This window comes from Rhipicephalus microplus, chromosome 5 (assembly GCF_043290135.1).
Source record: "Rhipicephalus microplus isolate Deutch F79 chromosome 5, USDA_Rmic, whole genome shotgun sequence".
Lineage (NCBI taxonomy): Eukaryota > Metazoa > Arthropoda > Arachnida > Ixodida > Ixodidae > Rhipicephalus > Rhipicephalus microplus.
The window spans coordinates 16,983,103-16,999,384 of NC_134704.1; the positions used below are offsets into that span (position 1 = coordinate 16,983,103).

At 46.0% G+C, this 16,282-nt stretch overlaps 1 protein-coding gene across 1 annotated transcript in view; it reads left to right on the forward strand.

The window, feature by feature from the left end:
* The window catches only part of LOC119173993 (uncharacterized), a 180,079-nt gene that overhangs the window by 148,494 nt on the left and 15,303 nt on the right, over window positions 1-16,282 (forward strand). The window contains exons 6-12 of the mRNA XM_075894920.1: window positions 2,785-2,910; window positions 4,550-4,611; window positions 6,923-7,044; window positions 11,459-11,500; window positions 12,320-12,363; window positions 15,243-15,350; window positions 15,770-16,123. Coding sequence (XP_075751035.1) covers window positions 2,785-2,910; window positions 4,550-4,611; window positions 6,923-7,044; window positions 11,459-11,500; window positions 12,320-12,363; window positions 15,243-15,350; window positions 15,770-16,123 — 858 coding nt within the window. The remainder of the gene's footprint in view (window positions 1-2,784; window positions 2,911-4,549; window positions 4,612-6,922; window positions 7,045-11,458; window positions 11,501-12,319; window positions 12,364-15,242; window positions 15,351-15,769; window positions 16,124-16,282) is intronic.

Here is a 16,282-nt window from a genome sequence, read left to right on the forward strand (position 1 = left end):
GCGCGGCAGACACGCGTAGCGAGTCTTTGTCGTCCGGGACGCGTAACGAAATTCGCTGCAAGCTATACCTCCAAGCCGAACGATACACAAACACTCCCACGGCGCCCTTTAACTTGGTGTATACTCCCGCGTCAACGTGTATACACACCTATACTTGCAACGCCAAAGCACTCGATCACTAAGATTGCATGCCTATGCAAAGATAACTTGTATCCAGATCGGGTTCTTCTTTCTTCCTTCCTTTCTTTGTTTCTTTTCTTTTTTTTTTCATTCATTCTTCCATTCATCATCTATTTCTTTCTTTCTCTTTGCTGTATAGTGCCGCACGTGCTCCGTACGTCATGTGCGCTATAGGTAGACTGGCTCGAAACGGATGCCGTCAAAGGGATCGGATGAGCGCACCTTTAAAAGCGGGTGGAGATGCGCGCTTCGATTCGGTGCACCGACGACGTTGAACGGACGGCCGACCATGCGAGAAAAAGGCGACGTCGCTGTGATACCGCGCCGCCCGGCAGTCTTGCGAAGCAAGCTGGCACGTGCGACTGGTTCGACATTTGTTGTCACCCGAAGACGCACCATCGTGGCATGCATTGAATATAAAATGCATATATATATATATATATATATATATATATATATATATATATATATATATATATATATATATATATATATATATATATATATGTATGTATACATCGTGCGTCGCTCTTTCAGAAAGACGTAAGAAAACGAGTGCACGGAAATAAAATAAAGCAGTGAAAGGGATAAGGTAAACGCACGGAAGCTTCCTTTTCTTCAAAAGAGTTGACTGTTGGGCTAATTGAGCTACGCTTTCGCGGTGAATCCTTTTTCTTTTATGATGAATCGGTACAGCGTAGCCGCTCAGTGTTACAACGAACCGATATAGTGCACAGCCAAAACAAAATAAATGAAAAACACTGCGTTGCGTTCATGTTTCTATCGAGTCGATATTTCGTGGAAATAAGATAACGCCTCTTTTTAAAGTTGCAAGATAAACAAGACAGCAAGAAAGTCAGTCCGAGTGCTTAAGTCAGCAGAAACCCGCGAGAAACGTGCACGAAAACATATCAAAGGAGAACGTAACCACCCTTACATATTAATGAATTACACCCGTATTCTAGAACGTCCCTTCATTCGACGCTTCACCTTCACTTGAGAAAGCCGATGGGAGCGCCTTCTCTAGGCACGGCAAGTCACTGCATATCAGCAATAATCTGCTGCGATTCTTGTGTAGCGCAGCGTCATTTTTAGCCGAGCGGTGGCGCATTGCTTAACTCTGTCAAGTGAAGGGTGGAAGTCGAGTCGAGGAGTGTTTGTGAATACGGGGGGTTAGCATTTATTTCGCCTGAGATGCTATAGACTCCTCGCTTACGCGAATCACACACTAATTTTCCGCGACTGCGCGAATACCTTGGAAGGTCGCTGGGTCCGAATTAAATCGAAGCCATGTTCTGTTTCGTCGTGCCCTACAAGATGGCGCTTGAAGGATCTCTAAAATAAAGTCCCTGGATGTTTTTTTAGGAAAGTAGCGCCATTCTTTTATCCGAGCCGCCGCGCCACGCATACACCTCTCCCGCCATGGAGTTTCCTAAAATTAACTAGAGGCGACTCTGGCGCTGCGATCGTCCAGCGACCATGGGAATGGTGGGCAGTACACACATTTGCCTATATGCTTCGTACTTGCGGGCGTCGAATTGTACTTGCGACTTCGTTTATTGCTGGTTATGGTTTTGTTTTGAAGGAAAAAACGAACCCTTTTGTACTTTTTGACCTGATTGAAAATTGTAAGCCTAAAAAAATAAGGTTGCGAAGCGCAAACGCTGAACATTTGCTTTTCTTTTCGTGAAAAAAAAAACAGCACCAAGTCACGCGAACACTCACGGAGCCAGAAGCAGGCCAGAAGTACGAATATTAGACAATTGTGTGTACTACCCATGATTCTCATGCTCGCTGAATTAAGCGCCGTGCAATGCAGCTCCCATAGACACTAGCGCCAGAGTTCCCTCTAGCGTACATTAGGAAACTCTATGTCTCCCGCCTCTTGCCTCTCTGGCTGCGACGAGCATCGCGCGTGCTTCAGCGTGACATAGCATTCTTGATAGAAAAGTGGCACGAGCCGGGTTATAGGGCCGGCGCCCGCATGGTGGCTGCTCAGGAGATTATATAGATTAGGTCTGCACACTTGGGAGAGGAGGTTTGGACACTTTGGAGAGAATATGGAGGAGAGTGTCGGTACTTTCTCTATATTAAGGGGCTCTACTCTAAAACACTGGGAGTTCAAGGGGGACAAAGGGACCTCTTCCTCGCCTTCACTGCCCTTCCTACCAGCGATGCTTCCTCGTTGTCCCTTATTTCCTCATAAAACATGGAGACAATATTAGCAAACAAGCGCTGAAACTATATATGGATTTTCCACTTTTGATCTACTCACTGACATCTCCACTTGTGTAGTGGAAAACGCACAAAAACCGAACTGAAATCGACTGATGGCGCACGATAGTCACGCGAGACAAGGCAGAACGGGCGTGGGAATGCGCTGAAATGCAGGACAGCAAACAATTCACGACTAAAATTCCTCGTATATGGAGTGATCGAAAGCTTCTTTTTTTGCCCTCATTTCTGGCGCCACCTTACGGCGAAAAGACGGGGTATCCTAGAAGAAAATGACGTGCTGACTCATTGTACTTTCAGGAGTCGTTTAGGAGTCCTTTGAAATTCGTAGAGTGATGCTAATGTTGCGTTTGCATCTCCTTGTCACAGGAGCAGGAGAGCAGCATCGTGTTCAAGAAGCTGTCCAAGCCAGAGGAAGAAGAGGACGAGCAGGACGAGTTTGTCGAGCCGCCGGCCTCGGCGCTGCACAGGAGGCAGGCGCTCGTCCCACCAAAGGTACACATATGTCCACACGAGTGATTGCACATGCCCATTGTGAGAAATACGTGCAGCGCGTACAAAGGCTAGTTGGCAGTAAGAACGACGACAACCTCTTGTCCTTTCATCCTCGTGAGTGCGTGAATAAACATTACTTCCCTTTTTAAGAAAGAAGAGGGGCTGGATGGAGAGAGAGAGAGGAATATTTTCTTATCCGGTTCGAACGGGGCATGACGTCGTGCGGCATGACGTCAGTCTACACATCGTGGTATAAGCCTCCGCTTCAGCGTACCCCATAGGACTAGTTTATAAAGGGCGGTATCGCAGCTGTGCAGGGCCGTCTTTCACAGCTACTCTCTACTAATTAATGTTCGTACGCGCTGTACGTAACATTTACATTGGAGCACCAACTTGAAGTAAAGAAAACGCAAAAGACATGAAACTAGTAAAAGAAGGACACAGACATCTTTATCGGTTGTCTTTATTTCGACCTGTTCTTCAAATATGCCGTACCACTTCGCCCAAGCGAAGTGGTACGGCATATTTGGTACGGCAACGCGCCCAAGCGAAAACTTTAAATGCCGGACAGCCCCTACAAAAACCGTGCGCACTTTCCCATATTATTTACCTTCTCTTCGAGTACAGTTAATAAGCATTCTTCGGATAAATCTTGTTACCTTACTCTATCGTCAAAAGAAGGATTATCTCAGAACCCAACCTGTCGATAAGGGAATACCTGACGGGCACATGTCGGGCCAAGCCCTCGTGTCACAACAGCCATTCCGACGGAATTCCTCGTGCAACGATTTATCATTAGTTCAAGCTTTCATATTCCCTTGAATTTGTGCAGTTGTTTCAATGCACCGTATTTGCGAGAGCAAGAGTCTAGCGCGGCCCCTATCTCTTCATCCCGCACTCCACTTCCCCCAGCGTATAGGATGGCAAAGCGAACACACGCGTGGTTTACGTTCCAGCCTTTTCTTCCTCTTTTTTCTATTAGCGTGCCCGCGATTTTAACGCGTGGGTAATTTTACATTAGAAAAAAAAATGACAGAAACATTAGAAAAAAAATGACAGAAATAGTGTGCGCGTTTCAACTTCGCTTTCAGCTGAATTGTAACGCGCACACAAATTTTACGGCTACATTTAGCGAAATAAAAGTGTGCCTTAGAATGGTGCAAATGCGCTGCACTACGGAACGACATTCTCTTTTCTATATTTTTCATACACATGTATCTTGTTTCAGTGTTTATTTGATACCACCCCGACTGAACATGCATGATGACCGGACTATTTGGTAAATAAATTACCGGGAATTTAGCCGCAAGTGGGACATAAATGCATCAGCACTACCTTTATTACCTTTGGTCATCCTGATTGCATATATTATCTAACATTTAGCCAGCGCTCGTATTACGTGGAGAAACATGGTAGGTTTTACGCACCAAACTTCAGACAAACTTGCACACTTTTTTTTTGCTGTTGTACCCGTCCTGATGCATCAATAAACCTTCACGCCTAAAACGTTTTTGCGGGCTTGTTGGTCAATATCAATGAACGGGTAGCATTTCACGCCTACCTTGATGCTTACAGGCGAGAGTATGTAAATTGTAACTATAGTGATATTTAGTTTAAAGGTGACTTTCTTGCTTTGCAGATGCTCACAGACGGCTACGAAAGTTCCAGCGAGGATATCTCCACGCAAGGATCGGTGTCGAAGTGAGTAAGCCGGAATAGTCATTGTCTGAGATTTGATGCGCCCCTAATGGTTCCCCTAAGGGAAATAAAAAGGCACTCTCACTGCAAACTTTTTTTTCTTCGTTATCTCTAAATGCAGACTTATCTAGATGCACCCTAACTCTGAGTCGCTCTCCAGCCTGTGTTTCTGAAATGAAACGTTTAAGAAAGCTGTGAAAGGACCTCCTGAATAACAGCAGCGTCGGGAGGCACAGCTCGGGCATTCGCAACGCGCCGCCGTATATCGACCGCACCTTGGCTCCGTTCACGTCACGCTTCTATTAGCGAACGCTAACGCATTTATTCCGCCGGGCTTTGAAATACGCCCTTATCTCGACGACTGCTTTCGGTGACAGGCAGTAAAACACGAATGAAGGATCGACTATCGCTCGCACGTGGCCCCGTTATCGTAATTATCCATTCGCGTGCGGAGCATTCAGGTTTTTTTTTTTGTTTTTCCGCACGTGCTTTCTTCTTTCATATCTTATCGTTATTACAATTACTGAACCGTCAGTGTAAAACTAGCGCCGTATTTTTTTTGTCTTCCAAAATTTATTGCGTGTCCTCTGTGTACGGCTGTCGGGTTTGCTTCCTTTAATCTTTCAATGACGCATCGGAGCAAAACTTTCTAAACGGAACCGAACGCAGACTCTGATTTCGTAATCTTAAGTGCATTTATACCATTTTTTTTCAGTTCCTCGAAGAGCGTTTTTAGCAGTGCTATCATTAGCCGCATGCAGTGAGTTTCAATGCGCTTTAGTATACGTAATGGTTCCACAGAACCTTTTGATAGCTGATAGCACGCGAGTCTTGTATAGTCTTTTTTTTTTTTTCCTGCTGGACATGCTCGTGCCATTCATTTACATTTTGCAGCGTCGTGTTCTTGCTTTCTACAAGTTTCGCTGGTCGTTCTTATAAATCGTCACTTCCTCCATTCGCTTTTTAATGCGTTTTTAAAGTGTTTTTAATTTAATGCTAGTATTTGGACCGAAACTGCGTGGCATGTTCAGCCCCTCTGTCGGAGGTTCAAGTACCTGGGGCATTCTAAATAGCTTGGGCCACGTTTTGAGGAATGTAGTGCAGTATAAGAAAACGCATAAAAACTGGGATTAACTCTGAATCGTGAACATTGCGTTTGAACCTCTCTGCAAAGTACCAACTTCTTTTCAAGAGACACATTCTCGGCAAAAAATTATGAATAATAGTTAATGCTAGTCTTGCACATTTCTGTAAGCAACTGGGCACAAATTCAAAAGACGACACTCCCCCCACCCTTTTTTTTTTGAATGAATGATTGGGGCATCTGATTTGCCATGCACCCAGCATTTAACACAGCACGTCAATAATACGTCGTGAAAATATTCACTCACGCTTAATATACGCTCGTGAAAGTCATGATTTTTTAGATAAATAACCATTACATGAAGAGGGAAAACATTTTGTCAACGCAAGCTGCAAAGCATTAAAAAAACAAGAATTAAAGCACTGATCAGACTAGCAGCACATTTAATTTGAAGGAACATCAAAGGGAAAAATGATTTTTCTCGTTTTTGTAAGAAGCCCTTTCAAAATAGAAAAATATTTTTCTCGCGAGAAAACACTCGAAAAAAGGCGTGAAAAGAAAATAACTTTAACTGACGGCCTTTATAAATTCTTGCACCGACAATAAAGCTGTTGCCAACCAACCAATTCTAATAGGTGTGGCACAATAATGTTCGCCAGCGTCTACTAGGGCCTACATAGTTCTTGATAGGTAAAAATAATGCATGCATTGCTATCTACAAAACACTTCGTACATGTACAAAACAAAACACTTCGTAGCATCTGGCCTCACGCTACCTTTCAGAGCGTAGTTTTTAGCGTAGATTTTTTAAATACAATACTATAACTCTTATTTTGTCTTCTAGTAGCAAACACATGACGGCGAAAGTATAGCCACCGTACAGTTACCGAGGAATAATTTATCTGTGTCAACTGACTCGTATCACATCAGCGTCCTTTAAAGCCACATTAAGGCGTGTACAGGGCCTCGTTATGCGATATAATATTTGAAGCCTCTGTAAATATTTGTAATGAAGCGTGTGCATTGTTCTAAGCACCTATAAAGTAATTCGTATGCTTACACAAGCCTTTCTTATCACCGAGACTATGAAGCATACTTCACTCTCTTATTTCCCTTTCCCCGTCTGTAACCTCCCTACATTTCCTATATTCCCTACTCTGTCTCGTTCTTATCTATGCACAAGTCCTCGGTAACACATGGGAGCACATCGTTCTCTCTTCGTGATCGCAGCGACCAGAACACGCAGAGGACGCGAAGGCGAAGCTCGATCGTGGTGATCCCGCCGATGCAGATCTGTCCGGGGGACCTGCTCGTCTACAGCAAAGTTCTCACACACAGAAACAACCTCTTAGGTAAGGCGGAAGTATACGACGTCCTACAGCACCTGTTATGCAACAGGGCCTTCTTCTATAGTTTCGCAACTTAGCCTGATAAGAACTTGTTCTTCCACCTTTTTTTCTCGTTTTTGTTTATACAATTCCGATAATTCTTAATACCCGGAAACTTCTCCGACGCCATGCTAAGTTACCAAAAATGTCTACACTTAGACATATACGTTAAAGCTTTAAGAAGCAAACTCTGTTCAGGTAAGTACGGTTTCCGCTTATTAGGATTACTCAGAAGGAGCAGGTGACGTCCGAGGACGTTTTGAAATCGAAATTACGTCCGCCAAAGTTGAAAGTGTTGGTTATGCCTGCCGCTAGAAATACCGGCAAACATTGGTCAAGAAAAAAAAAGCCTGCACCTCCCCGAAGGGAATCGTGAGGAAATGTGAATGAATTCGTTGCGCCGAGAGAGGGTATCGTCGCCGTCAGACATTCACCTTCACCAACTTCTGCCATCGCATTGAGAAGCACCCAGCCAGCGAACGATCGAGAGGGAGAAGCGAATGGACGGGAGAGTGGGGCGCCAGCATTTTCGGCTCGGCATTTCACAGTGGCGTCTCGAGCACACATTTCCGGATGTTCTTGAGAGGTGCCCAGCCAGCGAACGGTGGAAAGTGAGGCCTGAGTGGACGGGAGAGCGGGGCGAGGGAGGAGAGAGAGCGAACGGTAAGAGAAGGAGCGGCCAAGCACTGCACCCACACTTTCCTACACTCTCTCGCATGACATGCTCCGGTTGCTGCGCCCTCGCAGCTGTTGCTACGGGAGAGGGAGTTAGAGCGGAGAGATAACACCTACTAACCGAGGACAACGCCGGATGCCTAGCATAGCCCGACTAAGAAATGCATTCGAATTTAAAACGTGGATGCCAAGATGTTCCTCTAGTTAATCCGTGCCTGGGATCGTGGCACTTATGTAATGATGCCATCATCTGCAACCCTTATTTTTCACATCTGCTTTATATATATATATTGTCCCGGGCTCGTGACGTGGACGAAGAGAGCAGACCGTAGGTAGAAGATGAAACTGTTCATTCGACCGAACTTGTGGCCAGCAAACTGAAGGTTAGACTACAGCCATACAAACTGGCACTGGCAGCGGGGAACACAGCGTCGACAGTCGATCAACTGACAAGTGTTCAAGCGCGTTGGTATTTATATATTCCTCTACATGGGCTCCTTCGCACATCCACGTTAAGATTTCCAAAGTATATATGCTTGACGTAGACTGTGAATCAACTGTGACGCGTAGCCGCATACGAACAACGGCCCGCGGTATGTGGGGACGTGCCACACGTGAGCAGTGCAAAATGATATCATGACGTGCGCACCAGGGAAGTTCCGTTATTCATGTCATGACATGTCCTACTATGCCAAAATCTGTATGTGCCAAGCTAAGGATACAACCGCAAAAATAGATAGATAGAAACGCTCAAAACATCACTGGTTCGCTAAAAAATTGCTTCGGATTTCAGAAGCGATGGTGCTGCATATGCGCCTCTTGCGCACCGTGAATGATACAATAGTGTCGTAGTAGCATAGGTTTTTTTAGATGCGGAGCATCTAATACTCGAGGCTTGTAGTGCGGCGCCGTCCGCAAGCTTCCTCCTCCTTCTTCCACCATCTGTGCATCCCTTCCTCCTCTACACACCGCGCGCGCTTCACTCCTCCACCATCTGTGCACCCTTCCTCCTCTACACACCGCGTGCGCTTCTCCTCTTCACGAACATTCGCTAGCTGTATAATGTAGCGCGCATGCGCCGTCACGCTTCGAGAACATCGGCAGCTGACGCGCGCGCATGCGCCGTTGCGCTTCTCCCCCTTCTCGAACATTCGACAGCTGACAGTGCATGCGCCGTCGCGCTGTATATATACTCAAGGTCGGCGCTCGCTCGCTCAGTTGCCGCTCGTCGGTTGGTTTGTACGGCGCGTCGACGTCCAAGGTCGCGGTGAAATGAATTCCAACGAATCCACAAACACAATGATCGACGTCCCTTCGACCAGCGCCGCCCTTTTGCATACGTGTGTACGTGTTCACTCATTTAACGCCCCTCCTACAACCACGTTAACCAATTTAGCCATCGACCCAAGTAAGTCGCAATTTAACACCCCATTTCACAACCACGTTAACCAATTTAGCCATCGACCCAAGTAAGTCGCACTTTAACACCCCGTTAACCAATTATATGCTCCGCATCCTCCTCAGTGTTCCCCCGAGGGAAGCTGCGGGCAATTTTTTTTTCGTTTTATGGGCGAAGCTTTTTATAGCGGCACCCGTTCGTCCCTCGTAGTTGTTGTTGTAGTGTGTAACCAGTCTTAGATTTTGACCTCCAAGGTGGTGCCGGTGGGAGATTTCTTCTGTGCGTTGTTGAACAATAAAAAATTCACAGCGTGCGCGTACAAGAAAGGGTTGCTACGTTATACTCGCTGGGCGTAACCTCCTTGGTTTTAGAAAGGTTTAGCGAGCGTTCAGCCGCAGTGCCACGAATACAACGAACTAGTATATACCATGAACTCGAGGTGGTCAAAGATGGGAAGTAGGCACGAAGCGCAAGCCGTAAGAAAGTGTGCGTCTGCCTCCTCTCGTTCAGTCCTTGGAATGTCCGCTGTATGGCGGTGCTTCTATATGAAGAATATATGATGAAAAGAGACGAGATGGTGGTTCTTGGAGTGTTGAATAGGTGGACGAACGGACACACAGACAAATGCATGGACGGATGCACGGATGGCTGCACGGACGGATGGACGCATGGACAAACGCAGGAGCGGATGCATGGACGAACGCAGCGACGGACGCACTGATGGACGTGCGGACGCACGAACAGACGCACGCGTGGACGGGCGGATGGACGCACGGGTGGCCACACAGACGCACGCATGGACGGACGGAAGCAAGAACGAATGGACGGACGGATTCTTCGCCCCACTCTCCATCACTCACTCCGTGGATATGCTGCCATTTTTTTTTTACTTCGAGAAAAGCACCAGGTTTTTGTCCCCCGTGTAAAGTATGATGGTAAATGCAACTTACCAGCGCCGGGTCCGTACGGGGTACTTGCAAAGTCTACGGCATTTCTGAATGTTGGCCAAAGAAAAAGTCTTGGGTTGTTGTAGTCCGCGCTGGTACACCACTTTTCTTCCATTAAAGGACGCATCATGGCGAAATATCACGTGCTTTTCCAAGCTTCGCCCACTACCTTGAATGTCCTCTAACAAGGCGTCAGTAGTAAAAATTAACAAGGCGGCCGTAGTAATTAAAGGCATAGAGGCGAGTCCCACTCAGCCGTCACATAACCCGGCAACTGTTCCGGCTGTGCATCCTTCGCACGTTGTAGGATCTAACTGATTGTGCTCCGCGCACCGTATCTCATAACTGCGCCACAAGATGACGTTTAGATCAGAGCTCCGTCACGTGACGAGCAGCAGCGATTTTCGGCGTCGCTTTCGGAGTGCTTTTTTTTTTTTCATGTGTCAGATAAAGACGGGGACATGGCTGGATTCCTTCGTCACACTTCGGTCGTCAGCGTACGATTTCTCGGGAAATCATCGAACGAGTGACCTTTTAGCAGCTTCTAAATTTAAGTACACATGTCGCATTTTCAAACGTATATGCTGCGAAGCAGTTAGGAGAAGACAACGACGCTTCTCTCGGTGACGAGGCAGAAAGATTCCCGCGATAAGCGAGCGAGCCGCCTGCTGGTTGCCATGGCGACTAGACGGCCAGCGCTCTACTTCTGGATAGAATATGGCGTCGTTTTTTGTTTGTTTGTTTTTTTTTCACTGCTTGACGCTACACTGATCTGTATGCTTAAGCGCAGCGCGAAGGTTTCTGAACTGGAAGCGATACCGAAGACATTCTTTGCTGCGTGTGCCGCCCTGTGTACTTTACAGGGACGCGCACATTCAGCTTTAAATCGTGAAAAAAAAAACACCTTTCGAGCATAACCTTGCGAAAATTTCGCAAAAATCTCGCATTTTATTTGCTACTTGTAGACTTAGCACTCTGCACAGTTGGAGTCTGCCGCAGTTTTAAAAAAAATGCAACTATCGCGTTTGTTTCCTTGAAGAAATAACCACAATATATTTACGTCTGGACTCGGGAACGGATCAAAATGAAGCTCTTCCGTGTTTCTTCGTTCTCTTTCTCTTTTTCTGGCAGCGAAACCAAACCATTTTGAGCTTCCATCTTTGAGTTCTGCCAAGTGCTTTTATTTACAGATACAGAATCACTCGATTTTGTGAACAATATAGTTCTGCAAGCGTTTCCACGCAAGCAATGTGCCACAAGTAAAACCAAAACAGATCGTATGATAAGGATAACCTAGCTCCACCTAATGGCTTTCTCTCTGTGTGTGTCTGTTTTCTTTTTTCTTTAAACACTGCAGCAGAGATCGACGGCTCAACCCAGTGCCTTGCAGTTTCAGAAGGTACGAACACTCTTATTTTACATTGTGTTATGAGAGCACATGAGGAAAAAGACTACCCTTTGTTTGCTGCGGATTTCTCGACTATCGGTTTCCGAGAAAGGAACACGAAAGCACCGTTTCAAAATCTGTTGCCTGTCGCGAGTTCTCATCTGTTTACACTCCTAAAACACCGGGATACTGGCAATTCTGGTGTTGTTCCTAATTTAACGTCATTTCTTGTTGCCGTTGCTTCTCCATGATGTAAAATGTTTTCCTGTAGACTGTCTAAACGCTAGGACTGGCGTTGAACAGCATTGTACAGCATGTAGGTTAAAGATGATTGTCGAAATTGGACAACCAACGTGCCTTTTTAACAGTATTATAAACTCCGACGACCATATCAAAAGCACGTCGGTGAAAAACGCATGTAAAGTACAAAATTACGTGAACTCCTGACAAGATACCCAAAGATCATCAAGCGTAAAGAACGGATGCATGGTAACGAAAGTGTCAATGCTAACGCTTGGAAATGACACTCAAAACAGGCTGCCTGAGAACATGCGTTGTGTGTGTGTGTGTGTGTGTGTGTGTGTACGCATGTGTACTCATTAAACGGGTTGTATGGCGTAGTATGTTCAGTAAGAATCACACCTATCGCTGTGTGTAAAAGCTTACTTTAATTCTGTACACACAAGAGAATCCCCCTTTTTGTACGTTCATTGCGTACGGCAATGTTGTTCGTGGCATATCTCCCCAAGCGTATTACGGTTGCGAACTTCCTCACATATATAACTTTTCCTTGATGAGTTTATCTTATATCTCCTTCTATATGTTCTGCAGATTCAACAAGAAAAGCTAAAAATACCTGGTCTCTGTTACGGCTGGTAGGTATCCGGACCTCGTGCGTCATGGCATGATTGTTTCTATTGATCTTGAAATTGTCTTGTGCCGACGTGCCCGTGCTCATATTTTGTCCAAGCTAAGACAATGAATCAGCAAAACCCACAAAGACTGTGGCTAGGTTGTCTCCGAATAAAAACGCATAGTTTAGCGGACGAAATTGTCAACGTTTTAAATGTAAATATCGCATGGTAACTGTGCAGTGCGTGGTTTACTCGCCTAATGTACAGCCCTGCTAAATTTTAAAAATTTTGGTGCTGTACAAGCTAAGTGATTCTTGATTGTCTATAAGCCGCGAAAAAATAGAACACACAGGCTCGTCAAAAAGTGTACTGTGGTTAAGGTTGAGGAAACGTTGCGACGACGCTGTACCTTTCCATATAGGAGCTAATGTTTTTCAGAATCAAGGTTTCAGATGTCACTGTGGTGTGATGATTTGTAATGATGTTCATGCTGTTTGACACTATGTCCATGTGTGTCACTCGTTGTTAGATATAGAAAAACAGCTGAATTCACGCAGCCTTGCATTTTTACGCTGTGAAAATTACTACGCAGTATATTACATGTTTCCACATTTATTTCGGTTACCGTTGCAGTCCACCTACACTCAAGGCACACAACTATTTGTTTGAGCAGAAAAGAAGTGCTACTTCAGCAATGAAATGTTGTCGCCACAAGAAACCTAAAGGTCAAGCACTGCGACGTACCGTTTGCATATTCTCAAAAGGACGCTCAAAATAATTACTTAAAAACTACTGTCAACACTACGAAACATGAAGAATCGCTACAATGCAACTTGGTATTAGAGCGAGAGTGTCGTTCAAGGTGTTCTACCTGTCCAGCCCGTGTTATATAAGAATGTGAATCGATGGCACAACTGAAACATGCTCAAGTTTTCGTCTACAATAGATTTACTTTCAGTACCCATAAGCTCCAAACGAGAGAAGAACTGCAGCAAGACTGATTGTTGGGCTAGTTATTGGTGATACATTATGGGCGGTAACAGCGCTTGTTTGTATCCCTTTTTTTTTTCGTCCCGTTCGTTCGTGCGATGTTACCACCCATAGCGAGAGAGAAATGCTGCTTATGATGAGATTATACAACTCACTATACCGCCATCGCAAAGGTCAGCGTAAACATAAGAAAACGCGCCCTTTGTATTCAGCGCCATTGTGCTTTTAGCGTTCAAATAAACTTTAGTTAATAGAGCGAAGCCGTAAACTCAATGGGGCGAAACAATGTTGATCTGTCTTGTCGGAATGTGCGTCTTGAATGCATGCGTGTGATGTGTGTTGCATGTGTGTCTGCTGTTTTTATTGTAACAGCATCGTAACGTCTGGCAAAGACTCCACGGCCTGTCACGTGGGCTCTGTGCCAGAGGCTAGGATGCCTTCGCTCTCCTATATCATCTTTCTTTTAAGCACCTTGCGACATCCTTCGGTAAGCACATGAACACGGTTCCCTCGATATCCACTCATTCCGTGTCTTATTTTCCCAAATCTGCATTGCTCTTTATCGCATCCGTGTACTTACACTTCTACTCACAGGAGCGTTCTAACCATCCACTTCGATATATAAGAAATACAGGTGTAATGGAAATATTCAGTAGAAACTGTAAGAATTCTCGAATTAATCTCGCTATCTCGTTTATGCTAATCTCGCTAATCTTGTGCGTTGTAAATGACGCTTAATACGGGTATCGCATTTCTCTACATTTGATAAACATCTCACACATAGTAAGCCCTCTCAATTTTTGTAGATTTCACGATAGCAGGATGCGTGTCTTCCAAATGTTTCATCGGCTCCACCTAGACGAAGTGTAATATCTTTAATTAAACACAGCTAGTTATGCAATATATTAGCATAATATCATTTTCTATCGTAGCATTACGTGAAGTGTGATAAGACTGGTGATATGGCTGAGCTACGACTTCAAGAAGCTTTACTGCGACTGCAGTCTCGGTTCACTTTTCAACTATGCAACCACATGTCTGCTTCTTTGATAAGAAACAAATTATAAATTGTAATCATTACGAAATTATGAAAATACATTGCCCAAAATAATCGCTGCTTGACAATGCTGCATGTTCCCTCTCTCAGTCGATTTACCCGGGTTAATAACTAATTTGCATTAAGCGTCATGGCAGTGTTCTCCGTGGGTACAACCCCCTGCCACTCGGCCTGTCACGTACATTTTGCAGATTATCCCATACCTACACAAAGTGCCAAGCTTGTCCTTCCTTTTGTTTAGGAGGATTGAAAGAATAAGGACAGGGAGGTTAGCCAGTTTAGCCTCTGCAGAAAGGTACTCACCACTACTTCATCAATGATGAGTCCATGCAGACCATCACCACAATCATGTCCTGCTTTGTATCATTTTCGACGGCTATACTTTCGGTTCTTCATATCAGCCGCGCATGACACGGGCCGACCGACCACCGTGCCGGGGCCAGTTGCCACTACTGCCTGCACTGATAACGTGTCCCTTCTCTCCCTTTGAGCGAAGCGCCACTACCGCCCGCTGCTGCTGCTGCTGCCGCCGCAAGCTGCCGTGTGAAGCCTGCTTCCGGCGCCGCCCCTGCTTCTTCTTCTTGATCTTCTAAGCTGCCTGACGTAGTGGCCCTTCGGTGGGCCAAGAGCACACGCATGCACTATCCTGGCCGGTGCCCCCCCTTTCTTCATCTCCCGCTCCCGAACTGCTCCAAATCGTCCCGTGCCCGCTCCAAAAACCACTCCTGCCCGCTCCCCTCTTTTTAACACCCTTTCATCCCACGACCTGCCTGCCTTCTCTCTGCATGCCTGGCAGCGCGCGCGAGCGGTGCGTGCTAAGAGCCGCCTCCTGTCCGTCCACATGTGTGTCCAGTTTGACAGGGCCAACAGGGCCAAGACCGAGTGCCTTGGCGGACTCGAAGAGGTCCTCAGCACGCTCAGGCCGTCCGAGTTCTGCGACGAGCAGCTGGCCAAATACAAGGTGATTCCTCTGTCTTCTCTCCTTCATGATGTGAGACCACATTTACTAACGCGCGCCAAACAGCCTACCTTCACCATAAGTCAAATGCGGGTCAACGTACCAGACGTTACACCAAAGGCCACACGCAGCAAAATTTAACAAACTAAAGAAATTACAGTAAAATCTCACTTATATGATTCTGCATAATGTCGCTATAATGCGTTGCATTTTTTTTCCTTCTACTGTAAGTACCAGGTTAGCCAGAAGAGGTCGGTAGAGAATGAGTGAGCGCAGCTTCAACAAATAACATCGCAAGTTTGTCTATAGTTGTTTGTACACGGTCTATATAGTTTGTTTATATAGTAAACTTTGTCCATAGTAAAGAATGTACACAAAACAAGCAGAGTCTGCAATATACCAGGGTACCACCATTCTCACAGGGCATGACGTGGGACGCTTTCGTGGCGTCACTGAAGAAGCGCGACGCTGGCAGTGACGACGAGGACGAGGACGAGTCGAGCAGCGGGGGCGCCGGTTCCCCCAAGAGCAGCGCCGCGTCGTCTATGGTGGCAGCCATGGCATCGTTGTCGGCTCCCGACGGTGCAGGTGGCCTGTCAGTGCCCGGCGAAGGGGACCGGGGCAGCCCGACGGCGGGAGACGCACTGCAGAGCCAGTTCCTCCGTACCATCAACCAGACCATCCAGAAGAACGAGGCGAAAAAGAAGGAGGCGCTGTGGGAACTCTTCCAGAGCGAGTGCAACTTCCTCGAGGACCACCTGATGGTCTTGAAAAACGTGCGTGCCCTTTTTTTCTTACGAACTCGTGTGGTGATGGTTTGAGGATGAGAAGGCCCTTATTTCATCAACCAGGTATAGAGCAGGCGTCAGTGACACCCGAGAAAGGGAAAGGGTAGTGGAAGGAGTATGAGAATAAGAGAGGCGGCCATCTTGAGA